The 27,629-nt window shown below is 46.4% G+C and overlaps 1 protein-coding gene across 2 annotated transcripts in view; it reads right to left on the reverse strand.

The window, feature by feature from the left end:
- The window catches only part of KIF6 (kinesin family member 6), a 444,670-nt gene that overhangs the window by 104,403 nt on the left and 312,638 nt on the right, over positions 1–27,629 (reverse strand). For both annotated transcript variants that reach the window (XM_046006623.1, XM_046006622.1), the window contains one exon: positions 9,636–9,744. In XM_046006623.1, coding sequence (XP_045862579.1) covers positions 9,636–9,744 — 109 coding nt within the window. The remainder of the gene's footprint in view (positions 1–9,635; positions 9,745–27,629) is intronic.

A 27,629-nucleotide genomic window follows, 5' to 3' on the forward strand; every position in this document is an offset into this window, starting at 1 on the left:
GAGGGGTCTTTCCATGAGTGGAGAGTAGTCAGGAAAGCTTCATGACAAGGTAGGATTGACCTGGCTTTCGTGGATGCATAGGACATATTAGAAAACTCTACCCACCACCATGCTTCATCAACTATCGACACTGAGGCAATTTGATTTTAACGATCTCTTCTCTCCGCATTCCCTCCCCACCCCCCCAAATCTTTCTGGATCCCATAAATCCCAGGTATCATGTTGTTTCGTCTGTTAAGTTCTTTAGTGGTGTAGGATTCTGTTAGAGGAGGTGGGAAGAGGAGGGCATTCCAGGCAGGGGAACAACGTGGGCAGAGGCCAGAGTGCCGCGACGGCCCTCTGCTTGATGAGGGAGAAGTGTGAATTATGTCACTGCTATTTTCCGAGTCTGGCTGCAGATGGGAAGTTTCCAAGGACGGGGACTAAATTTCCTCTCAGTGCTAGGCTTCTTGGGTCTCCACCCCAGTTCCCTTATTAGGGTGTTCAGGCTTGTGACAGATTTATGGATGTGCTCTCTTCAGCTAGGGCCTGTCCCCTTTGGGAGAGAAATGCAGGTCCATTTGATGCCACTCAGACTGAATTCGGCTCAGCAGACATTATCCTAAGTCCCTGTGCTGGGCTCTGTGGGCTCATGCTGGCCTTTGCCTGCCAGACAGACAGCATCTGAGCTGTGGGCCAGGCCCCTCAGAAGGCGGGGCTATTTTCATCCTGTAAATTCTGCCAAGCAGGGGGACTCTAACTGTCAGATTGTTGGCTCTGTCCATCCCCAGAATCTAGGACTCCACAGGGCTTGATAATCCTTCCCTGCTTGGTGAAAGACTCCTCATAGTGCCTGCTCCCATAGCGTCCACTCACCCATTTGGATTTTCGAGAATCAGGAAGATATGAGAACAAGGTTGCAGAGCTGCTGAAATTCATGTCAATTCTGGAGCAAACCAGAGTAGAGAAAGAAAAGGGGATGATATCGAGGCAGTCCAGGCCGTCTCCACAGTGACTGTTGAGAAGCCCTGACAGAGGGCCTGGGCTGGAGTCCCCCAAGCCTTGGTGGTGCCCACATTTGTCCTGGAAGGAGCTGCTTTGTGCTGAGGTGAACCCCGCTCCAAAGAGCTGCCCTGCCAGGGCTGGCAGACCCAGCGGGAGAAGCCATGAGCTGTTCCAGTCTCTCCCCTGCAGCTCAGCACTGAGTTAAAATGGACTTGCCCACTGAAGAGGTGTGCGCTGAGGGCTGTGCTGTCCACATGAGACCATTTTCCCTTCACTCTGCACTTGTCACTGCTCCAGGCCACCCCACCCACATGTGTTCCTGATCTCCAGTTGTCAAGACAAACTCTTCCCTGAGAAAGCCCAGCCCCGAGGAGAAGAAGAGGAGAGTGCAGGGAGGCGGGAGAGATGAGAAAGAAGGTGCCTCCCATTTCTGCCACATTCCTCCTTGCCCACCTGCATCTCCGGACCTGCCCAGCCCACATCGCCCTCAGCCCCCCTGCTTCCCCTCTCTCAGGCCCCAGACTGAGCTCTGATCGTTAGGAAGGGGAGACTCCTGACTCCTTCCTGACCTGAAAGAGGCACATCCCCTTAATGAAGTGGCTCAGGGAACTAGCCTGGGTCCATGGTGCTTCAGCTTGTGCTGACTTTCCCCAGGGTGCGCTGTTCCTCTGGAGGACAGCCTCAGCTGCTGCTCCTGGGGACGAGGCCTGGCCTATGTCAGGGAGGCTGTACCTTGGGCAGGGCCAGGGACAAGGCTCTGTGACTCAACGCGGGCGCCCCTGAGGGTCTCCTCCTGGCACCAAGGTATTCCTATCTGGGAGTCGTTGGCTGCATGGCTCATTTCAGGAAGGCAGCTTTGCTGGGGGGTTATTTCCAGCATGGGGGCTGGCAGGCGGCACTGCACAGAAATCTCCACCTCCGGGCAAGGCCTGGGCTTGGAAGGGAGAAGGAATGCAGTCCTCTGGCTGCTCTTTCACAAGCCTGGCTTCCCGTGACACCGAGCCGTCACTGATCCTACAGCAGCCATGGTGCGCCCAGGGCCATGCTGGATACTGTCCGCGGAGTGCAAACCCTTCTTCTTCTTGGCCTCCACGTCACATCAGCCATCTCTCGCCCTGGTTGCTCCTTCTGTCTCCTCTTCTGCAGCTGTTCCTTAGATGCTGTGAATCAGGTGTGGGCAGGGTTTTGTCGTGACCCTCTCCCTGTGTGACCTCTTCTCTCCAGACACCCCAACACACCAGTGCCTTCACTTGTCATCCCTACAGACAGCTCCCAGATCTCCCTCCCAGTCCCGTTTTATTTCTTGACAAACACACCTGAGGAACTGATCCCCCCCCCGCCACTTCCAAAAATCCCTCTTCTTTCTCTTACTTTTCCTCATCTCACCGTCCAGGATGGGCACTCACCCACGTGCTCCTGCCCCTCCCTCCACTGCCATCCTCACTCAACGCATCCATTCCCTGTCCTCCCCTCTATCCTAGTCCTCTGTATCTCTCACAGCATTCCACCTGGTTTCATTCCTCCTCTCATTGCCTCAGAGAAGGAACAGTTCCCTCACCCCATTATCCCAAGGGACAAGGACTTGAGTGGCTCCCTGCATTCATGTTATCTGCCTTTAGGCCAATTCCCACACTTGAGCTGGTGTGAGCCTCCTCCTCCTCCTCCTCCTCCTCCTTCTTTTTTAAAGATTTTATTTATTTATTTGACAGATCACAAGTAGGCCGAGAGAGAGGGGGAAGCAGGCTCCCTGCTGAGCAGAGAGCCCGATGCAGGCCTTGATCCCAGGACCCTGAGATCATGACCTGAGCCGAAGGCAGAGGCTTAACCTACTGAGCAACCCAGGTGCCTGGTGTGAGCCTTCTTAAATGCATACCTGATCTTATAAGTCTCCTGCTTAAAACTCTTCAAGGGCTCCCCAGGGACCATAGGACAAAACCCAAATTCCTTAACAGGGTTAATAAACTCTTCATGCTCTGGCTGGTGTGAACTTTGCCAGAATCTTCTCTAACAAACCCCCCTCCCCGGCCTTTCTAGGGTGGTCCAAATGGTCTCAGTTCCATCAAGTGTCACATTGGTTCACCTGGGGGCTGTTCCCTTTGCATGGGATGTCTGGCTAATTTTGACCTAACCCTGCCGGTGCAGCAGAGATGTCTCTTTCTCTGTAGGGCTGTGCAGATCTGCAGCCCCATGTGTTCCAGAGAACTCTGAACTTCTGTCATCACGGGCACACCATTGGGAATTGCCTGCTGACGTGCTTTGTCCCCTTTCTCAATGTCGTAAGCGCCTCAAAGAGAGTGGCCACAGCTGTTTAATTCACACTTCTCTCCCTGGAGCTTAGACTAGGGGCACGTACTTCGTGAGCACTCTATACTATCTGCAGCATGCAAGCGGCAGTGTGTGAGGGAGCACGTCACACAGGCACGGTGTGCAATGCAGACGGCACTCCCTGGGATGCAGAGACTTGGACTTCAATGTCCAGATGAATCTGAGAGTCCTTGTTTGTAAGATTAATATGAGATGGCTTTCGGGGGTGGGTTGATGTGGGAAGTACATGCATACAGATGTCCTTTGTACCTAGATCATGACCACTGCCCGGCAGTGTGGGGACCTGCTTGGGTGATGAACTGTGACGTGGGATTGTGTGTTGGAAGCAGCAACCACAGACAGGAATGATGAGTATCATCTTCTCAGCAAACCAAGGGGTCAGAGGAAGGATCCTTGCAAGTCCGTGGTCAAGGACACCTAGGATAGTTGCTGAGTTTCTCAATCTTCAGGGGGAATAAAAGGGATGGGAGTTGAGGTAGAATGTCATGTGACTTTCAAGACCAGCAGCTCCTGGGAGAATTCCATCCTGCCCTTGGTGTGTGTCAGGCAGAGATATGTCCCCACTGGGGGAGCAGCTGAGGAAGCAAGACACCTGGCTCTGCCCCAGGGCAGTTAGAACCACAGGCAATTTGCTGCGGACCAGGGGCAGCAGCTGCTTTAACCTATGGGCTAAGAGGAGGAGCTGGTGTTCATAAGCCACTCAATCTCTAAGAGCATTTGCAGTCTATTCCCTGTCACGTCCTCTGGGAAGGTTTATTCAGGCCAGTGGGGCAAATATGTCGTTGGAGGGCAAGGGGTTCCTCTTGAAACCTTTCCTAGTCTTCTTGTTAGAGCAATTAACTTAATATGTTGATTATTTACAGAGTGGACATGCAATACTGTTCCCTATCAGAGAGGAAGAGTAGGCCTGCATCTGTGCCATTACCTTTCTCTGTAGACCCATCCCTGACATGGCACCTTAGCTCTCTCTGTTGTATTGCCGTGAAGATCCACCTTTCATTTCCCTTAGCCTTTTCCTTAAAACCAATACTTCTTCTCTATTCCATCTTGTTTCCCATCAAGATGGCTGCCCCCTCCTGTGTCTTGTTGAGCTGTTCCTTTTCTGAGTCTTGAGAAGTCTGCCATTGCATTCTCTTGCTTCTAGGAAGTAGGTCTTGAGGAGTCTGCTTGGCTGCTAAGACTTCTCAAAGCCAGTTTCAAAGTATCATTCTCGAGCCAAAGAAGTATTGTTGAATACTGTTTTTGTGGCCAGAACTGTGTTTAAAAACTATGGGGAGGCTGGGAAGATTCTAATCTAATCTCAGCTCTCAGAATCCATAATTCTAGTTCAGGAGACAAGGTGTAAATACAAAAAACAAATGGAAAAATAATAAAAGTTAAAATTGGAGTCTAATAGGAACCAGGGAACTCCTATTTGTCATGGATGTTATTTCCAGATGGTGCCACGAGATTGTTCTCCAGCCTCGGTCCGGTTTTCCTGTTGGTTTTAGATTGCTGTTGTATTCTGTGTCTGAAGGATCCAGTGGAGTGAAGAGGCACTTTTCTGGGTTGAGTTCACACTATCATTGCCTTTGTTTGCAATTGCAGTTAATCTCCCTATTTATCTCTTCCTTTGTTATTTAATGGACGTCTGTGACAGAGGGACTCAGTTTGTAATCAAAGACCTGCCACAGAAGAAACTTAGCTGTGTGGTGCCTGGGCACTGGTCTTTGCCAACCATGGGGTCTCCAGCCTCTCTTCATATTACCATGTACTACAAGGATAAGTCATCCCTGAAAAATGTGATTTTGAATTGTAGTTGTCTTCCACTGAAAAAATTCAGCTTAAGAATTGGCTCACATGCTCTAGTTCAGCAAAGGGTAAACACCCCATTAATGTGCCAGTGTCTTGTTTTTCGTGTCACAGACAGGCAGCAAGATCTCCCCCAGACTGGGAACTAGGGCTAGGAGATGCTAGAAATTGCCTGGGAGGACAGCAAAGGGTCCAGGTAAGATGGGGAAGAAAATCTTTCCATCCACTAACACGGGTGTGTACATGTGAGCCACTTATGGACCCCTCCTGCGGCTCCAAGTCAACCCTTGCACTCTGGGGGAACTGAGCAGTCACAAGGGATCCAGGGCCACCGACGGTTCCTTCATTTGGGCTTAGGAGCCCCTTGCCATGGGCTAGAGAGGCTGAGCTGCCCCCAGGTTCCTGTGTGGGGGCAATGAGTCCCTTTGCCAACACAATGTCCCAAGATTGGAAACCTGGATGGTAGAGTGATGTGATGTGAAAAGTTGGGAATGAATGGCAGGCCAGGAGACTGCGGTCTCATTGCTGGGGCTACCAGAGGGTGAGACTTTCTCTGAGGAAGTCTCCTGGGAGCAGAGTGAGGAAACAGGCATTTAGCATCATCCTGACTAAAATCTTGTGGAGCATGTCTGCATTCCTAGGACTGGCCAGCCCTCCCGCAGATGGGGTGCGTGGTGCTTCCCATCACCAGGGAGACCAGTAACAGATGCTTGGAGGGGATCAGGGTTATGGAAGACTGCTTCCTGAGGTAAGGGCGGTGTGGAAGTTGCCCCCATTGGCACCTGTGGGACCCTATTTTGATGTCTGCGGTAAGAGAGGGCTTTAGCTATTTCTTTTCACAGAAAAACATTTTCTCTTAGTCTTCTGCCTCAAGCAGCTATGAGCATGTAATACTTAGTAACTGAATGCTCTCCAGGAATGCAAACAAAAGCTCCAATCCTGAGACAGGAGTAGACCCTGGGTTACACCCCTCCAGTACCAAATATTCCTTTAATGATTGTTATTACAATAACATTAAACAGATGTAGACATTTTTTTAAAAATGTGGGCTTGGTCTTCCTGACTTTTCATTTGATTTAAAAAGACTGATTAACTGCTGGGAAAAACACTTTCAAAGCTTTGTGTGAGTTTCATTAATTCCCTTGTTCTATGGCCACAAGCAAGATGGGACCACCAGTGTTACCAGCCCATCCTATCTGATTGGATGTGTTTCAGCTCAAAAGCACATTTGTCACAGGGTTGTCAGAACCTTACTAGAGTTAAGTGAGCTCTGTATTAAGAGGCTTTGAAAGACCGCACCTTCAGCCCCACCATCCCAACCCACCCTCCCGCTGGAAACAGACCTAAACTCGAGTATAAACCAAAACCAGGAAACATACCAATTCCAGAATAATTCTTGGGGTGCCTGGGTGGCTCAGTCAGCTAAGCATCTGTTTTTGGCTCAGGTCATGATTTTGGGGTCCCAGAATCGAGCCCCATGTCAGGCTCTTTGCTCAGTGGGGAGCCTACTTTTCTCCTCTCCCTCTGTCCCCTGCTCATGTTCTCTCTCTCTCTCTCAAATAAATGAACTCTTTTTTTTTTTTTAAAGATTTTATTTATTTATTTGACAGAGAGATCATAAGCAGGCAGAGAGGCAGGCAGAGAGAGAGAGAGAGGAGGAAGCAGGCTCCCTGCTGAGCAGAGAGCCCGATGCGGGGCTCGATCCCAGGACCCTGGGATCATGACCTGAGCCGAAGGCAGAGGCTTAACCCACTGAGCCACCCAAGTGCCCCTCAAATAAATGAACTCTTAAAAAATAGAATTCTTTCTAAGCTTGTGTTTCTTAAACTTGAGTGTGCAAAAGAATCCCTTGGGAACTGGTTTTATCTGTAGAGTTTGGGGATCCTGCCTCAGATTCTGGAGCTCCGGGACTCTGGACGCTGTTCAGCTGGTGGTTTTCAAACCTGCTTTCATGTTGAAATCTTTAGACAAATGGATGCTTAGTCTCCTACCTAATTAAATTAGAGTATTTGAGGGATGAGCCCAGTGTTGGGAGCTTTTCAAGTTTCGTGGGTCATTTTCCTATAAAGCCAGATTTATCAGGCACTAATGTAAGCTCTGAAGCCCCGGGGAAGGACAAGGTTGAGAGCCCTGTACTGGATGAGGCAGCTAGTGTGACATGCTCATCTTCAGACAGACAGGTGTTCTGCTCCAACACATCCAACTGACTACCCCAGAAAATCAGGGCTTACTGTGGATATGTGTTAGAAGGTTTGTGAAATCCCGGGGTTCATTTGCTAAAATTTGTGTGGGTGAGCATACGGCCATTTTTCCACAGGGAGTGTCCTCAGCTTTCACTAGAGGTACTTTATTTTCTCCCCCAGCCCTTGTTTTATTCATTTATTCGTTCCCACCACCCCGTCCTGCTCTCATTCTGCTCCCTCACACAGGTAACCATTCTTATGGTTAAAGCAAGTGACAGTCTATCTTCACCTTTGGCTCTTCTGTTCGTTTTGGGTGCGTCTATTTATAGTCTCCATGAATTGTGCATTCTTAGTGCTGTCTGTGCTGGTGTGTGTACATTCATCCATTGCTCCTGACTTCATGGGCAGCTGCCGCAAGATTTTACCTCGTTGCTTCCTCGGGGATGGACACCCAGGCTTCGGGTTCTCCTCAGCCACAAACTGAGCTGCTGAGAACACCCTTGCGTATGTCCCTTTCGGAGCCCACGGGAGAGCTTCTGGGGAGACAGACCTGGAAGCAGAAGCACTGGGCCGCAGGGGCCGCATGCACTTGCATGGACTAAGGGGACCACAGCGCTCTGGACTGGCTGCTCCTGGCTACACCCCGCCCACCACTGCTGGATTCCTAAAGTGATCTGAGACCCCCACTCATAAGGCACCAAAGTGAGAAAGCCAGTGGTTAACCATCAAGCTGGGCCCTCAGTGCTGCTTGCCTTCCCTTTTCTTTTTTCAGCTCTTCCTTCTTTCCTGTTCCCTGTGACATCTGTATGAGACCTCTGCCACCACGTCTGCCACTACCCTCACGACTCTTATTCCACTTCAACTTGTGAAAATAGAGGCCATCTTTAACTTCCTCCCTTCGCTTCCAAGGGCATCAATGGCAGTCCTGTCTTGCCTGGTTTTTCTCTCCAGGCTCACCTCACTGGGATCTTTGAGGCCCTCCCTCCCCAGACCTTTTTCTTGAGGCCTTGCTGCGTCAGTCCTTCTCCTGGTCTGTCTGTCTGTCTGCCTCTCTCTCCACAAGGCTGGCTTCTGTGGCCTGCACTGTTCACCACTTCTCTCCTGTTCTGAAACAAACCTCTCTTCTCCTTAGGCCTCCCCTTTCCCTCCTTCGAATGTTTGTCGTCTATCACAGACTTTTGAACACATGTTCACGCGTGCTCCATTTGCTCAGCTCCTTTTCACGTGCTCCCTCAGTCCCAGCCCTCGGACCCATGGTCCGTGGTCACCTGTTTGCTCGGTGCACTGGGTCCAGCCTCCCCTGCTTCTTTCTTTCTAGCGCTGGACACCACTCACAGCATGCTTCTTGGAGTCACCTCCCCTCTTGGTTTTCAGTTCAACATGTTCTCCTGGGTCTCCTTTGCTTCTCTCTCCGTTTCTCAGCTTCCCTCTGCTCCTCAGAACTCCCTGGATCTCCCTCGCTGGATCTCTCAGCCTCCTTCACAGCCTCCTCTCCCTCCCTGCCCTTTAGAGCTTTCCCCCTGTTTCTACCCTCTAGACCCCTGCGTCTCCACCTGTTTCCCTGAGCTTGGCCACTCCTTAGGCTTCCTTGAAGCATTTATAAGCATATGACTCCCAAACCTGGACGTCATTTTAATTCAATGCATTGGTTTTGAAAATTTCCAAGTGTTTGTGTGCTAAGATCCAGAATCACGTGTGACTCAGTTTAAGAGTTCACAGGCTAGAACATTCTCTTCTGAACTCTCGACCCAGGCACCTGGCCGTCTTTCTGTCTGCCACAGTCTGCAGCTACGCATCTAAACTGCCGATGAACTATGTACCCTGAAGTTTTTTCTAAAGGGTCCAGAGGCCAGCTTGACGGTATCTCAGCAGACGCTGCTGCCCGCTCTGCTTCCGGCTAGAGAATACACCAGAGGCCTCTGGGTCACAGGCCGTGCACACTTTTACTCCTTTGAGTAGGAAGCCCAGGGCTGCAGCAGCTGGAGGGTCCAGAGTTCTGAGATGATAATTTGGTCTACAGACTTTTTTTCCTTTGTCTTTGGAACAGTATGACATGGACAAAGTCACAGGCAGATAGGAATTAGTGTAACAGGGGAGAACGGGAGACAAAGTTGGTGCTGCCAGTGACAGACCCCGCCCTGATATTGCATACCCCAGCAGTACAGGGACGAGGAGGTTCCCATGTAGGAAAGTCCTGCCGGGCTGGACACAATGCACTGTGAAGCTAAATACACATCAGGCCTTTCTTTTAGAAGTTAGGTTAAGCAGGTTAGGGACAATGGAATAGCAAGTTTCCTTGAGACTGGCCCGGCTAAGCTTTGGGGGACCAGCGGCCCTATGAGCCAGCCTTACCTCTGCTTCAAAATCTGCTTGTTGTCTTCGATGGTAACGCTGTCAGCGTGGTCCCTCTTGAAGATTTCAAAAGCCTCTTGTCGTCCTAAGGACATTTCTTCTCTCATTCCTATTTGGAGACACGGGGAAATGGCCTCAGTCATGGCATCAGGATCCCATTAATATCACTGTCACTTTAGGTGGACCACAAAGCCAGTCCTGGCTCCAAGAGGCTCACGACAGAGAGCCTCCGACCAGACAGGTGGCCCTGGGCTCTTCCAGCTGGCCACTGACCCAGAAAGGAGGCCCTTCCAGCGACAACCTGCACCCTGCAGGGCTGTGCCTGTGCAGGCATGTGACTTGTGGGGGGTGGAGTTTGGAATGTTTGGTCAGAGGAAATGAGAACCAGAGCGCTAGGCCCTGAATTGCCAAGAACATCTGCAAATGCACTTTCTGCCATCATTCGGTACCACGGCTCTCCCCATTTTCCTGCTATGCCCCGTTTTGGATTTCTATCCAATTTCATGCTGGATTTCCAGGCATTTAGTTAAATGTGGTACGGTCCAGACTGAAAGATACAGAATCTAGAAAATTCTACTCTTAGTCTCCATATAATGACTCATCCTTGTCTCCTGTGTCTAGAGAGGGGCCTTGGTGCTTACTCTGAGGTTAGGTTCTCCATCGAAAGATCTATGAGAAGGTTGTGATGGAGGCTCCTAGGTCATGTCTAACTCCAACATTCTGGGTTGCTATCCTTGCTACTGGGCCCTGCTCAGGGGCCAAATTCTGAAATCCAGAGTCAGGACAGCCAGGGATGGCATAGTGAACAGGTGGCATTTCTGCACCATAGACCTCTTTCTCCCAGCCTCCCAGAGCGAGGGTCAATGTAGGTGTATGCCTGGGATCCCTAAGTGACAGCTGAAAACACAGCTAGGTTTTGGGTGAATCTATGGACTTGTTTTTTTATGCCTCTTTTAAAAGTTTTGGTTCCTTTCCCCCATGTTTTCATCCAGTTAATTCTACTTATCTTTGAAGCCCTGCTGAGTGTCACCAACCCCGAGAAGCTTTCCCTGAGGCCCAGGCAGCATGAATCCTCCCTCTATTATGTACCTATCAGTGCATCGGTAACACGCACATCCCAGTAGACACTGTCACTTCACATGACAATCCTTTCTGGTGACAGGCATGTTTCTAGGAGGTAGAGATTACATCTTCGTGAATCCCTAGTATCTTGTTCAATGTCTAGCATTTAGAAGGTGCTCAACAGATGTGTGTTAAATGAATCAGGTCAGGAATGAACCAGGAGTGAAAATGAGCCTTGCTCTAATTGCCACATGAACACAATCCAGGGCAAGAGGGGTTTGCTGTGAGGCCCCAGGTTCCGGACACCCATTCATATGGGCCACATACCACATCTCCTCCTGCCTGGAAAAAACCCGTGGAGTCTCATCACCAGGCCTCGGGGTGAGGAACCGGACCAGCCCATCTGACACCAATTTAATGATTACTGTTGATAAAAATAGCACCATGAAGAATGTCTGAATGGTGAGGCACGCAAGATGCCCCACCCTTTTCCAATCAGAAGCAAATGGGCACGTCTTGGCTTTGTCTCCTCATCTGCCCTGCATACTCCAGAACCGGGTCGGCCTGGGAACGGGTTTGGGTGGGACTCGGAAAGATGAGCTCTGCTGTACAAGACACGTTAACCAAGGGGCATTTTTCATCCAGCAAAGCCCACGGGGAGCCAAGGGACTCACGCCATACCTCTCCCCTGCCCCTGATCTGTGCCTAGTTCTGACAATGTGTGCTTTTCACTGCCAATGAAACAGCAACAGGGGGTAGAGGGAGCAAATCTCTCTGGAATGGAGTGGGGGTTGAGGAGAGCGCCACGGAGACCACATGGAAGCCTGCCTGGGGGATCCCCCAAATTGCCTCCAACAGAGGAGGTGATGAGAAGGCAACAGCAGGGGTGAGGGGCGGGGAGAGGGTTGTTCGAAAAGCTGCAGTGAAGGAGATGGGTTCATGGCCTTTTCTCTCCCAGGCTCTGCATTCTTTCAGAGCTGACAGTCCAAAATCGACAGCTGGGAGGAATGGCCATGCTGAGATTTCTCAGCGCCCATGGCACTGTTATAGCAGCCAGTCCTGGAAGAACTTAGAACCAACTGAAAACCCTATTGCATCTTCCTTGAGGTGCAGAGGTGCCTGGGTAGTAGGAACAGAAAGGACGTGGGGTGCACAGAAGAGAGAAGCTCAGGAAGGTAATTTGCTATCACTTTCCAGAGGATCTTGAAAGTCTTGCTAAAAAATGTGGGGCCAGTGCCGTATCACAGTATGTGAGTGCCACCAATTTTCCAAGACTTAAAAGTCAGTGAAGTACACGTTATGAGAAAAAAAGTTACCATGGAAGCACTTCATATTTTTGATTTAAGAGGTCCTTGGGGTCCTGCAGTGCTGTGGGCTTATTGTCAGGAACATGGGATCAGCTTTCCTCCAGTGACGATGGAGTATTCTGGAATTGGAGTTCTCTGATGGTGGTGAGCTCAGGTGAGTGGACATTAATGTGAGGGCTCTAATTCTGGCAGCTAGTATCCCCCATGTCTGCCCAGGGAGGCCAAAGTGTGGTGGCTGTGATGCCCAGCTTCTGAAGGCAGAGAGGCAAGTAGGGCCTGGAAGCCTACTGAACAGTTGCCTTCCCCTCTCAGGATTTAGAAAACAGATTTCTTATATGGCAAGCTCTGGCACCCAAGTACACCATGTCCCTATTAGAAGGAGTAAGAGCAGTTGGAGCACTAGAGTGACTAAAAGCTAATGAGATAATCATCTATTTATTTATTCTCTCCACCAATATTTATTTCTCTTAGGCCCTGCGGTTGGCATGTGACCGAGCTATAAACTTGAAAAAGAAGATTAAAGCTTTGATCCTTGCCCTTCAAGAATTGAAAGTCTAGTGAAGGAGAAAGAAACATGAATAGTTACCACGAAAGCTGCTATTTGCTCTAAGGCGGGCATGTGTCCAGCGCTGGGAAATAAAGAGGAGGAGGGTCAGCCCTGTCGGGGAGACTGGGAAGGATTCCGAGGGACAAGCAGCATTTGCCAGGTCAAGCAGGAGTGGAAGAAGATCCCTGATGAAGGGGGAAGAGGAGGATGGAGCAAAAGGGCAACTTGATTCAAATGCACGGTTCTGTCACAGAACAGGAATGGTCTTTGGGGAGAATAAAATGAATTTCTTACGTACTTTACACTAGTCACCGTATTAAGTGTTTCCTTACCTATTGTATCACTTAAACTTCTCCATGATCCCTGGTCAGATACAATTTTACAGAGGAAGGAACTGAAGCTCAGTTAAAGATATGTTATAAAGGGATCAAAACAGCCCGGCTTTTTAGAGGAATTCAGTTCTGCTCTCAGATCCACTTCTCCAGGGAGTCTGATTGAGAGAGGAGGCAAGTGGTGGGCCTCAAAGTGCCCTGCTAGGGGCAGATCTGCCCATGGGATTACACTCTTATTACTGTCTATCTTGTCTAAAACCTTGAATGTTCTTTACAGTATCACAGAAAAAACAGAAGCACAAATTTTGTTTTACTGTTTCTATTATTATTTCCAGAATATGTACTCCATGCCCTCCATGTACTCCATGGGGCAGTGAGTTTTGTGAGTTTTGTTTGCTGCAGTATTTCTAGTACCTGGATGGTACCTGGCACGTAGGAGGAGCTCAAATTCTTTGGAATGAATAGATGAATGTCTTACATGCTTAATGTTAAACTTCTAGCATAGCATACTGTGACATGATGGGGTAAGTGCTCCCACGGCTCTTCCTTCCTTGGCCACCACACCCCTGGGTGGGTGTATCTCCTGTATAGTGTGATTTTAGAAATTCACACACACACACAAGAAAATCAACACCATTTTTTCCCACTACATGTTACTATGTTTCATAGCCCGCCCTTAGAGATTCCAGCTCCAAGAAGCTTTTGTAAAAATGCAAATACTCTTGGGGCACCCAGGTGGCTCAGTGGGTTAAAGCCTCTGCCTTCGGCTCAGGTCATGATCTCAGGTTCCTGGGATCGAGCCCCGCATCGGGCTCTCTGCTCGGCAGGGAGCCTGCTTCCCCCTCTCTCTGTCTGCCTCTCTGCCTACTCTGATCTGTCAAATAAATAAATAAAATATTAAAAAAATGCAAATACTCTTGAAGGCATCACTGTCTTGGAGCTAGCAAAGACAAACTCCACAATGTGTCGACAATTAGCTAACAGGTCCTGCAAAGACAAGACATAAGATGGTGTCTCAGGCTGGTGCCAAAATGGGGGAAAAGCTGAGCCTGAAAGGGAAGGCACGATGGCAAAGACAAATTGTGCCTTCTCCCCAACTTTGTTTAGTCTGTTAGACTCAGCTGCTCATCAAAGTGGAGGACCTTAGGAGTTCCCGCTTGCCGTGACCATTTCTAGCTCGTGGTTGTTTCCTTTTAGTGAATTTCAGTCGTAGATCACAGTGTCGAATCCCAGAAAACATGGATGACTCAGAGGAGCCTGCTGGCTAGCTAAGACACAAGACTGTTTAAGACCCAGAGGAGAGCACATAAAATATTACAGGCCAGGATAAAATTTCAAACGAAACAAAGCAAAAACCAAAAGACAAACAAACAAACAAACCAAAAACCCTAAAGAAGGAGAGGAGTTTCTCCATCTCAGTCCCCAAAACGCGACATTGCAATTCTAGGTTGTGAGCTAGTGTTTGGAAAACACTTCCAAATCCTAAAGATGCAGCCTCTTCTGGATTTTGATAATTCTTATGAACAGCACTTCGGTAGAAATGGGAGACAACAAGGCACTCACAAAATCAGCCTTGGTTTGTAGTTTCTGATAATGTTAGGCATGCAAAATTCTTCGGTTCTTGTCCCTCATCCATTTCTATAATGAGCTCTCTCTCTCTCTCTCTCTTTTTTGCCATCCTGAAATTTGGACCTTTGTTTTGCTGGAGAACATCCTGGTCCTTTTAGAAGCCCTCCCTGCCCCCAACACAGGGTCCCATGGAAACCAAATGGAAAGGAAAAACATCGGAAGTGGAGAGTTTATGCTCCTGCCTTTGGGCCTGCTGTCTGATTTCCTTTAGTCTGGAGCACAAGGGCCAGAGCTCATTTTCCTGGCTGCCCCAAACAACCTACTGCTGCTTAAGCTATTGCTTAAAAATTGACAAAGGTAAAATGATGGAGAGTTGTGTTATTCATGCTGAAAAATGGATTTTCTGGTCAGAGCCAAAAATCTGTTTTCCTTGGGAATGACGTTCACTCATGTGGTGCCTCAGTTCCCTCTGACTGAAGAAGGAAGAGGAGAAAAGAACACCCACAGGGAACAAAGAAAAGTGAGCGATGGGGTGGGATTCTGACAGGAATGGGGGCGTGGATCACACTGGTGGGGACTAAAGGCAAGAGAAGGCTCAGAGCTGGGTAGGAGGCATTCAAGGCTGAGACAGGGAGGAAATTGGATGTGGGGCATGATTACACGACTTGTGGCTTGGTAGAAGTTTTTGAAACCACAGGTGAGGGAGTGGCTTTGATATAGTGACATGAAGAATTCCTACAATATGTAGGACATGGAAGTGCAAACAGAAATGAGAAGAAACGGGCAGGGATAGAGTGTGGTTTTGTACAGTATGTGATACAAAAATTCTCTAGGCACTGAAATTTCTCAGCAAATGTTGACTTAGGTGAAACATACAAAAGTATCCTCCTAGGACGCCTGGGTGACTTAGTGTGTTGGGGCCTCTGCCTTCGGCTCAGGTCATGATCCCAGGGTCCTGGGATCGAGCCCCACATCGGGCTCTTTGCTCCGAGGGGAGCTCGCTTCTTCCTCTCTCTCTCTGCCTGCCTCTCTGCCTACTAGTCTGTCAAATAAATAAATAAAATCTTTATTAAAAAAAAGTATCCTCCTATAAATAATTTTAAGAGAATTCCATCCTTTGGTGTATAGAGAAGTTAGAATGAATGGATCAGTAGGAGGGAGAGGAAGGAGGGATTTAAATGAGAGGAAGGGATAAATCTATCAAAGCAGCATGAAACATAAAAGGTCAGGAGGGAAATGAAGGAAAGCTCAGTGGTCCAGCACTCTTGGGAATAGTGTCTGGAATAAAGATGTCCCAAGAGCCATCGAACGGAAATGATGGCTACAGCCAGAAACTCTGCGGTGAAGGACAAGTCAGCAGCTTCTAGCATGGAAAGAAAATGTCTGCTGCTGCTGGACTGAAAACACGCATGAGATGGGGAGGTGCTAAAAGGTCTTATAAAGAGAAATGGCCCATTTTCCAGAAAGATTCAGATGGACATTTGAAACAGTTTACCTTCCTCCCCTCACTGTGGGCGGATGCTGTCATTTAGGAAGGAGGAGGTTTCTGGAAGTTACGTGAAAGACCTGCATGGCACATAGGTAGGCACAGCATTCCCACGTTCCTTCCTCACACTCATGGAAGGCATTGTCAGGCAGCCTAAGTTGCTTGTCTCCTTTCACACATGGCTCCCAGATTACCATGCAATCAAATGACAACTGTTATTAACTTTTCCCATTCCTATGTTTCTAGGGAAAAATAACAGCCCAGTTCTACCACCTTTGGGGCTGACATGCAGAGGATTTTCCCCAGGGAGCAGCATCATGTCCCAAGTACTGGAGTCACTGAGAGGGGATGTCTGGGAGCATATGCCAAGGAGCCCTCTGTCCATGTTTGCCTGCCACCAGAGTGGTGGAGGCCACCATAGGAAGCAGCGTCATGTGCCATGGGTCTGTTTACTTTAAGGACCAGCTCAGCTACAATTTGAGGGGGGGCCGGGCGGGTGCAGCAGGCTATGGAATCTGAGGACGAGGGGAAGACAAAACCACTTAGCCACGGTCAAAGTGGCTGCAGATGTGAAGACAAGAGTATATCTTTTGGGGTGACCAAGGAAGCTTGCCCAACCTACTTCCTGCTTTTCAGTGACACTTCTGGAATGAGTTGGTGCCCTAGGCCTTGGGGTTAAAGGCCTATGTTCAAACCAGAAGATACCACCTGGGCTGAAGTCCTCAGATTAGGTCTGGCCTTGGAGTTTCCTAAACTGCCACATGAAAACCATCAAAGGAGAACCTTTAATTTGTAGATTCTTAGGGCTGGCTTGGACTAGGCTGAAGCATGGTAAGCTTGGCAGGGGCTCGAGGGAGTGGAGTAAAGGGAAAATCTGAAGTGGAAAGCCACGGAAACCTTAGGAGACCCACCCAGTAGTGGCACCACATCTAAATAAATCAAATGGGTTCCTGATTCCTGGTGCCAGAGATCACACATCCCACCGGCAAGCCTTGCAGGCCCAGCAGCGCAGACCATGTGGGCTGGGTGGAATTAAGGGGCAGTGTTTGAAGCTGGTTGTGTTTTTCTTTCGTCTTGGTAACCACGTCTGATTCACCCTCCTGCTGCAGCTGCATGCTGGATGTTAGTCTGAGAGGGTGCTGAATGGCCTAGTGTGCCAACTGAGTGGACAGACTTGGAGCACCTAGAAGAATGGCAGCTGCTTGAGGGCAGTGGCTCATTCCCAGTAGTCACATTAAGTCTTTAAACCATGGTCCTGAAGGTCATCTGCCAAAGACCTTGCATTTCCTAACCCGGCCTCTCTGGGGTTTTTCTTCTGTGAGCGTTCTTATTCAGGACAAAGTGCCCATGTGGGTTGCGTAGAAAAACCCATGGACAGACACAGGCATGGAGCTTGGAGAAGAGCCTGGGTCATGTTGGCATTTCTGCGTTTTGGAGTTAACTCAGGAATCTGGAGGCCAGCAACATTTCCATTAAATAAGACAGCATGGTGTGGCTCCTGCTGCCAGGCGAAACTGGATCTATGGAGTCTTTTCCATCGATTTCAGTCCATAGATGTGGCAGCCTTGGTGTCCAATTCCATGCCCAATATTTGGACCAACACTGGAAATCTGGGTGGAAGGACATGTGGGCTCTAGTCCTTTATGGGCTAAAGGGCAGTTGATGGAGAGGCCCACTGAATAGAAAGGCAGCATTTCTCTTCAGCTTAATAAGTGGCTCCAAATACTGCAGAATCTGAAAAACACAGGATTCCCTGAGTTTGAAATGTCCTGACCATTTCCAAAGGCCATGGTCAACAGGGTTCTCTTGGCTGGCTTCTATGTCAGCCTGTGCTTTGGGGGAAGTGGTTAGAGCATTGTTCACATGCCCTATTGTGTGACAAATAAGGGCAGATTTCTATCTACTCCTGAATTAGGAAAGACTTCCACTGTACTCTCAAATTTATTTTGCTACATTCCTAAAAGAGAATTTAAAAATATACATTCTAGCCTAGTAGCCTGTTCCCTGAAATGCATGTAGATTTAAACAAAATTCTGTTTCTCTGGCTTGGAAGTAAGCAAAAGGTAAAATGGAGTTTGGGGATACTAGTATTCATTCTTTGGGGGCAAAAAAAAAGGAAGGAGGAAATTACTTGTTGTGTGTCTTCTATGTGATAGGCACTGTTTCATGCTTCACAAATAAGAAATCTCAGATATTAACTAATCTCACAAGTCTATTGGTGGTGATGGGGGGAGAACTAATGCTTACTGAGAACTTTGCATGTGCTAGAGGCATTACATATGTTGTCTCATTTAATTCTCACAGTGACCCTGTCAACTAGGTAGTATTGGGCCCATTCGACAGGAAGGGTAATTGAGGTTGAAAGACAACAGTTAGCAAAATGGCAATGCCATAACTTTATCTCAGCTTTGTCTCACTCTGGAACCCTTCTTCTGCATACAGTGTTGTTAAAAGAAAATCATTTGCCTAGTAGAAATGATCTCATGAATACCAGCAAACCACTGAGGTCAGACCCGTGGGGTCAGGAGGTCATGAGAAAAAGACCGTGTTGAGAGGGTTATGTGTTGGGTTGTGCACTGAAAACCATGAATGCACATGGCAGCTCGGGAGAGCTGGAGATGTTCATGAATGGGAAGCTCGGGCAGGCACCAGATGGCCAGGAAGAGCTGCTCCACCTGGAGCCCCAGGGCCTGGGTAAGGATCAGAGGGAAAGGGAGGGTTGTAGGGGAGGCTTGGCTCTCTGCCATAAGGACTTTATTAGTTAACCAACTGGGTCAGACCCATGTAAGTAATTATATTTCCCTAATCTATATGGAGCTTCAGTTCTGAAGAGTCTCCATAGTCAAAGAGTTTATGCACTTAAAATGATGTTGTTGGACCAAAGCATGGGGATACTATAGAGAAAAGGGGTAGGGTCCAGGTTCTGAGAGTGTGGACTTTGGCAGAGAGTAATTTCCTGTCCCCAAATGAGCAATAGCCATGAGAAAGAGATGAAAAGGATCCAAGGAGCCATCATTTTCCCTTTGGCCCCTCTTTATCCTGACTGCTTTTCCTCTAGAAAGAATTTCATTGTTTAAATGTAACATTTGTTTATTCACCAAGACAGTGAGTCAACTGGTGAAGTAGACCATCTGTCAGTAAGTACTGAGTATCTGCTCTATTGACAGCCCTCTTCTATGGTTAATGGTCCAGATAAATAAAAGAAATATTGTCCTTGACCTTGTGATAGAAAGCACTGGGGGTACAGGAAGGTCAAAGCTTACATCAGAAAGCTGGCGAACACTCATAGACAATGCATTGGTGGTAGTATGGAGCAAGTGGTGTAGATGATCACAAGAAAGTGAAAGAAGGGGCGTGGTCAGATTGTGGATGGCTTTTCAATAAACGTGCCTCCCAAGGCAGGGATTAGAGAAACTGAGGAGCAGGAGCTGGAGGAATGGAGGCCAGTGTCACTCCCTGCATAGGGAACACAGGGGCAAGGTCATAGGGTTGGGGAGGGGCCCACCGTGTTCAGGGACAGGCACAGAGATCAACTAAAAGCACCTTGGGGTTTCATTTTTTTTTTTTTTAAGATTTTATTTATTTATTCAAGAGAGAGCACAAGCAGGAGGAGCAGCAGAGGGAGGAGGAGAAGCAGACTCCCTGCTGAGCAGGGAGCCCCATGTGGGGCTCAATCCCAGGACCCCGGCACCATCACCGGAATGGAAGGCAGACATTTAACTGACTGAGTCCAGGCAGCCTGAGAAGGACCTTGGGGTTTCCTCTGACTTTGGGGGAATTGGGGCCCAGTGACCTCTAGGTCCAGACACCACACCCTTAATGAGTCCCCTACATCCCCAGAACATTCCCAGGAGAGGCGCACAGGAGCTTTCCACAGGCTTGTCAAGCTACTCTCCCTCCCTCAGATGATGGAAGAATAGATACCTGCTTCTCTGCTCTTCTGCTCTTGTGCAGTGGTTGGGGAAATGTGATAGAATTTGAAGTAGGCAGACATGGGTTTGAGCACTGGTTTCACTCACTAGCTGTATGATCTAGGATCTGCCATTTAAATTGCTGTAAGTCTCAAGCTCCTTGTCTATCAAATGAAGCTAATAAAAACTCCTGTCTCTTAATGTTACTGTGAAGTGTTAATGAAAGATGGTGGCACTTGGAGTATCTCTCCATTTTGGAACTGGTGAATACTTTTGCCATGAACTATCTGCATGACTACCATATCTGCCCACCTTCTCCACCCCTCAGGCTCTGAGTCCCCAAAGTCACGTGACTTTTCCTTATGCATTTGTAGACCCAGCTCCAGCTTGGTGCCTGGAACACTGTAGATACTCCAAACAAGGTTTGTCAAATGAATGATCAATGATGTGATACCTCTAGTGAACTTGTTTTTCTTAAAAACATTATTTGTTAAACTGTACATGTATCTCTAGGCAGTCTTCTAGGTATATATTTTATAGTAACAGAACTGAATACGGCAGCTATGAATCATTTATTTGAAAGTCTGACAGAATGAATGAATAAATACGGACTACACTACAAAAAGTGAAATGTAAAACTGAGTTATTATTATCATAAGTAATAATGAGTCATCTAAAAACCTACCCACAGCAAGCTGTTTTGAATGCAAGAACAACTTAAATGCAGTAGGAGAGTTCTGGAAGTAGTTGCTAGCTATGAGTTAGCAATGGAGAAGAGAGAGTGGTTTAAACGGTCAGGCGGGCTTTACTGCTTCTGTGTTCTCTGCTTCCTGACCACCCCAGCCAGACTCATTCCACAGTAACAACCTGTTCTCACTGGGGAAAGAAACACAACAGGACAGGGGCTTCCTCATCAGTCCTGCCTGGTGAACTCACGGCAACCCAGGCTTTCCTTCTGGTGACAATGGATTAAGCATCTATTGTCAAAGGCCAACCCCTCTACCTGGGCTGTGGTTCTCAAACTCCCCGGCCTTCTTCCCCTATCCCTTCTCTCTTGCCTGAGCAACTGTACCCCTCTTCTTTGGATTATTTCCATCACCTCAAAACCATATTTTAAAATCCATGTTGAATTGGATATAGTTAGATGTAGCTATCATTGAATTTGTGGGTATAAAATAGAAGGCTAAAATATTCAGTGTTCATTGGCCTTGGTTTCATTAGTGAAATAGGAGCCAAGTTCATCTATTTATAGAGGGATCGCAGAGTAAGAGATTCAAGGACATTTAGATTCCCAGAGGAAGGAAAAATTACTGTTTAACAATATCCACCTCTCCCCATTAACCTTCCAGATCTTTCTATTTCTCTGGTCACTTTTCATAAAATTAAAAAAAAAAATCCTCTTCAGGGTTGTCTGTATTTACCATCTCTATTTCCTCATTTCCCATTCTCTCCTCAATCCTGTCTAAGGGAATTTCATTCCTTCCATTCTACTGAAAGTGTCCCTTTAACATCCTTAGTAATCTAAGCATACCTAAAACCAATGGTGAGTTTTCTGTTCTCATTTTAGTTGACCTCTCAGCAAATGGTAGAGAAATAAAGTCCCCAACCATTAGACATGCCAGCACCCAGTCCCTAAGTGCCCTGTGGGTTGGGAAGGTGCACATGACTGCTTCTGGCCAGTGGGTTGTGAGTGGCTGTGATATGCATTACCCCCTGGCTGAAGCATGGAGGACTTGCTGTGCCATTTTCCATGCTCTCTCTTATCTCACTTTGGTGATCCGTGTCATCCCAGATATGGAATCTATATCAGCCCGGGTCCCTGATACTTGTGGAGCAGAAATTCCACCTTTTCTGACCCACAGCATTCATACAGTGTGAATGAGAAATAAATGTTGTGACCAGCTACTGAGAATTAGTGCTAATTTATTACCAGAGGATAACCTCGTAAATCCTGACCAATACACACCACCATTCTACATGGTTGACTCCTCCCTTCTGCCTGAAGCACTTCCTTCCTTGGCCTTCTGTGAAATCACTCCCTCCTGATTTTTCTTCCATCTTCCTGGCTTCTTCCAACCTCCAGATGTTGGAGTGTGGTAGGGCTCAGTCCTGGGTACTCTTGTCTTTCAACAGGTGATTTCATTTAGTCTCATAGCTTTAAAAGGTATTATACACCAATGGCTCCAAAATTTATATCTTAAGCTCTGACCTCTCCATTGAGGGCCAGATTGGGACATTTAACAGCCCACTTGAAATCTCTACTTTAATGTCTAATTGGCATCTCAAACTTAACATGTTCCAAACAGAACTCTTAATTTCATGCTCCATTCCAAAATCTACCCCAAGATGTTTCCCCTAATTGTTTCCATACCAGTAAATGGTACCACTTGCTCAAGCAAAAAATCCTAGGGCTCATCCATGAGTCCTCAGATCCCACAACTGTTCTACCAGCAGATTCTGTCTGAACTCTTTTAACAGTGTACAGTTCGCTTATTTGTGGAGCAAAAGGAATAACACTGAGGACATGGGGAGATGGAGATGAGAAGAGAATTGGGGGAAATTGGAGGGGGAGATGAACCATGAGAGACAGTGGACTCTGAGAAACAATCTGAGGGTTTTGGAGGGGCAGGGGGTGGGAGGTTAGGTGAGCCTGGTGGTGGGTATTATGGAGGGCACGTATTGCATGGAGCACTGGGTGTGGTGCACAAACAATGAATTCTGGTACACTGAAAAGAAATTTAAAAAATAAGTGAAAATTAAAAACAATAAAACAAAACAAAACAAAAAACAGTGTGCCTTAAAAACAGACACATAGACCAGTGTAATAGAGTGGAGAGCCCAGATATGGACCCTCAACTCTATGGTGAAATAATCTTCGACAAAACAGGAAAAAATATTCAATGGAAAAATGACAGTCTCTTCAATAAATGGTGCTGGGAAAACTGGACAGCGATATGTAGAAGAATGAAACTCGACCATTTTCTTACACCATACACAAAGATAAACTCGAAATGGATAAAAGACCTCAACGTGAGACAGGACTCTATCAGAATCCTAGAGGAGAACATAGGCAGTAACCTCTTCGATATCAGCCACAGCAACTTCTTTCAAGATATGTCTCCAAAGGCCAAGGAAACAAAAGCAAAAATGAACTTTGGGGACTTCATCAAGATCAAAAGCTTCTGCACAGCAAAGGAAACAGTCAACAAAACAAAAAGGCAACCCACGGAATGGGAGAAGATATTTGCAAATGACAGTACAGACAAAAGGTTGATATCCAGGATCTATAAAGAACTTCTCAAACTCAACACACATAAAACAGATAATCATATCAAAAAATGGGCAGAAGATATGAACAGACACTTCTCCAACGAAGACATACAAATGGCTAACAGACACATGAAAAAATGTTCATCATCACTAGCCATCAGGGAGATTCAAATCAAAACCACATTGAGATATCACCTGACACCAGTTAGAATGGCCAAAATTAGCAAGACAGGAAACAACGTGTGTTGGAGAGGATGTGGAGAAAGGGGAACCCTCTTCCACTGTTGGTGGGAATGCAAGTTAGTGCAGCCACTTTGGAGAACAGTGTGGAGATTCCTGAAGAAATTAAGAATAGAGCTTCCCTATGACCCTGCAATTGCACTGCTGGGTATTTACCCCAAAGATACAGATGGAGTGAAAAGAAGAGCCATCTGTACCCCAATGTTTATTGCAGCAATGGCTACGGTCGCCAAACTGTGGAAAGAGCCAAGATGCCCTTCAAAGGATGAATGGATAAGGAAGATGTGGTCCATATACAAAATGGAGTATTATGCCTCCATCAGAAAGGATGAATACCCAACTTTTGTAGCAACATGGACGGGACTGGAAGAAATTATGCTGAGCGAAATAAGTCAAGCAGAGAGAGTCAAGTATCATATGGTCTCACTTATTTGTGGAGCATAACAAAGAACATGGAGGACATGGGGAGATGGAGAGGAGAGGGAGTTGAGGGAAACTGGAAGGGGAGATGAACCATGAGAGACTATGGACTCTGAAAAACAACCAGAGGGTTTTGAAGGGGCGGGGGGGTGGGAGGTTGAGGAACCAGGTGGTAGGTAATAGGGATGGCACGTACTGCATGGAGCACTGGGTGTGATTCCAAAACAATGAACACTGTTATGTTGTAAATAAACAAATAAACAAATAAAAAAAATTGAATCAGTAATAAAAAAATCTCCCAACAAACAGAAGTCCAGGGCCGGATAGCTTCACAAAGAAATTCCACAAAACATTAAAAAACACACACACACACACACACAAAAACAGTGTGCCTTAGACCTTCTTGCTTCTCTTTGTTTCCTTGCTTATCCCAACTGAAGTAACCACCATTTTTCACTTAGGCTGTCTCCTGCTTTGCCACCATTCATCTTGCCTTCCTACAACATATTCTCCACTTAGCAACCTATGCGATTTTTTTAAGAACATAATCATGTCATTGCTCTGCTTTAAACTCTTCAGTAACTTCCCATGGCTCCTGAACAAATCCAAACTACTCAGTTTGGCAGACTTCACATCATGGTGTCTACTTACATCTCTCTTTCCTCACGCTCCTCATAGATTTCATTTGCTCACATCTTCTCAGCTCACTGCCCTTCTTTCAGCTCCTCAAATATGTCAACCATGTTCCTACCTCTGGTCCTGTACACTTGCTGTTTGTTCGTTCTGTCTGAATGTTATTTCCCTGAATCTTTATGGCTCATTCCATATCACCTTCTCTGGTCTCTGACCCACCCTGTTTTGTAACTGATTATTTTGTTTTATATCCTTCCTAACACTTGTCATCCTCAGAAACTACATGTATATATGTATTGTATAGAATGAGAACTCCACAAAGGTGATCTGTCTTGTTTATTGCCCCTTTTCTAATACTAGGAGGGAAGGAAGAGAAGAAAGAACTAAGCATGGAAGGAAGGAAAGAAGAGAGAAATAAACGGAGGGAGGAAGGTCAACAGTTTTGCTGAAAATAGGTGCCCCTAATATGTACCAGATTTTCACCCTTGCTTCCTGCCCTCCTGCTCAAGTCCAAACTGCTTTCCTATGAGAACCTTGACGCCCATGTTTGAGCTCGCACCCCTCTACACCCACAGTCAGAAAATTTTTAAAAGATTTTATTTATTTTTTTTGAAGGGAGAGAGACAGAGACAGAGGGCACAGAAGGAGAGTGAAAGGGAGAAGCAGACTCACAGCTGAGCAGATAGCCTGAGGTGGGGCTCAATCCCAGGACCCTGAGATCATGACCTGAGCTGTAGGCAGATGCTTAACTGACTGAGCCACCCAGGCACCTTCCACAGTCAGAATTTTTAAAGTGCCCCCTCTTTCTCAGGAACCCAGCCCTCAACTTCCAGAGCTCTCTGCTAAGTCATTCCCGGAATAACCTCACCACCTCACTCCTCAATCTCTCTCTCCTTTGGTTTTCCCTTTTGTGGTTCTTCTTTTTTGTTTCTGTTTTATGCATATTAAACCTATAAATAATTATTTCTAAAGGGAGCCAGATTAAATGCCACACCTAAACGGTGAGTGGGCTTGTGAGAATAGCTCCCCTTCCTTTTCCTGGAAAGACCTTCCTTCCATTTCTGAGACAGAGAAATGAGAATCTTTTGGGACATCTAACATCATTTCAGAACACTATAGGGCCACCCAGTTAATATCTGTGCCTAGCATTTGTACATCCTCAACAGAGAGAGGTAATTTACTGTTATGGACCATTTTATAAGAAGTCATTCAGGAAGGTTTCTGAGGAATTCTTCTTTCAAAGATGCATTATCTTTTAGGAATTCAGAGAGGAATATAATTCATGCAGAGAGCAAGTCCTAAAGATTTAACCCCCTATATCTTTGCCTGATGAGGTAAGAACATCTATAAGGTATTATTTTGCTTTTCTAATCATCAAGGTATAGCTTGTCCCTTGCAAAAAATTGGGAAGTAAAGAATGGTAAAAAGCAGCAGGAAAAAACTAACTCACAATCCCTCTACTTTCCTTGCCGTTTTTTCTCTGCTTTGTTTTATGACATAGTTAAGAGGATAATGTATATACAATTTTGTAGCTTGCTTATTTCACTTAAAATTATCTCATAATTCTTTTTCCTAATCATCAAATTCATCATAAATGTTACTTTTTTGTGGTTATGTAATGTTTCTTTATTATCATCTATTCTCTAGAATTAGAATTGTACATTATTTTATATATATATATATACATATATGTGTGTATATATATATACACACATATATATGCTATGTAAGTAATGCTGCAGGGAGCATTGTGGTGTGTAAATGTTATTCCACATTTAAGTACTTCATTGGTTAGTTAATTAACATAAATATTTACTGAGTGCCTACTATATCCCAGTTACTGTTCTTGGAGCTGGTCAATAAAAGCTTATTTCCTTGGAGTGCTGACATTCTACTGAGGGTGACAGACAAGAAAAACAGAAATACATACTATCCATTGGCTCTGTGAAGAGAGGTAAGGCAAAGTATGGGGATGGAGAGATCCCAGCGATGCAGGAGACTATTTTCCTTAGGGGTTTAGAGAAAGGTCTCTCTGAGGAAGTGGTTTTTGTACAGGGCACTTTGGATTATTTCTGTAGGCTAGATTCCTAGAGGGAGTTTCTGAATTAAAGTTCTTGCTTTCTAGGAAGCCAGTTTATTTCAACAGCAGTTCTCAGCAGGGTCTGGAAGAAATAACAGTCATAAAAATGTACCCTACTAGGGTACGATCTTGAACAAGTGACTTAATTCCTGTATTCCTTAGTTTTCCTGTGTGAAGTGGAAATAATTATGTTTGTATGTGTACATGCTTGTGTGTGTGGGCACACATATGTGGTGGAGGCAGGAGGGTTGGGGATAGGCCATGGAGAGGAGATGTTAAGGTTTTTGCATCCCAGAAGACTGGGTTAGGGAGCAAACACATGTCTGTGAAAAGGGCATGTTTGAACTATGAAATGTGTGCAGGGCATTCTAGTTGATGGAAATTTGATTGAAAGAAGTCTGGAAAGTGTGGCATGAACACTTACTATGCCCGGTACATAGTAAGTGGTCAGTAATGCAGGCTAAGTAAAAGAAAGAACCTAACCTCTCGGGAAGAGCTTCTTGATACTGGGGAGCTGGAAAGGGTAGGTCTTAGATGACCAGTCACCACAGAGAAGTACAATGTGTCTCATGAGCTGTCAATCAGACAAGCTCCTTTTCATACATAGGTCTGCAAATAGGTGTTATCCTCCATTTACTCAATTATAAAACAGGGCTAGTAGTATCGACTTCATAGGGCTATTCTGAAGATTTAAAGGGATTGAAATATGGAAAGAATGCAATACTGTGTCTTGGTCATAGTAGGCCTTCAATAAATGCGTGTTTCTCTTCTTCATTTTGTAGATGGATTAGGTAGAAAAGGATCTGGGATAGTAAAGAGGTAGGGCAATGGGATTTAAGTAAATTGTATCTCTCCTAACCCCAGAACTGGAGAGTGTATTTGCTTATACACCTGCATTTGGGTGGTATTCTTTTGAGCTCTCAGATCTAGCACAATAAAAACATTTTGTTGCATCTAAGATAATTAATGTGTGCCGCTGTTGACAAAAAAACTCCAAGAAAGGAGTTTCAAGGCCCTAGTTTATGGCTGATCATAAGCAAAGTTATCAAAGGCATCTATTTTAGCATCAGACTTAAATGCTCTCTGCATTTAAAATGATTAACTTGATTCAAAAAACTAACTTGATTTGGAAAACAG

The sequence above is a fragment of the Meles meles genome, chromosome 5, assembly GCF_922984935.1.
Source record: "Meles meles chromosome 5, mMelMel3.1 paternal haplotype, whole genome shotgun sequence".
Classification (NCBI taxonomy): domain Eukaryota; kingdom Metazoa; phylum Chordata; class Mammalia; order Carnivora; family Mustelidae; genus Meles; species Meles meles.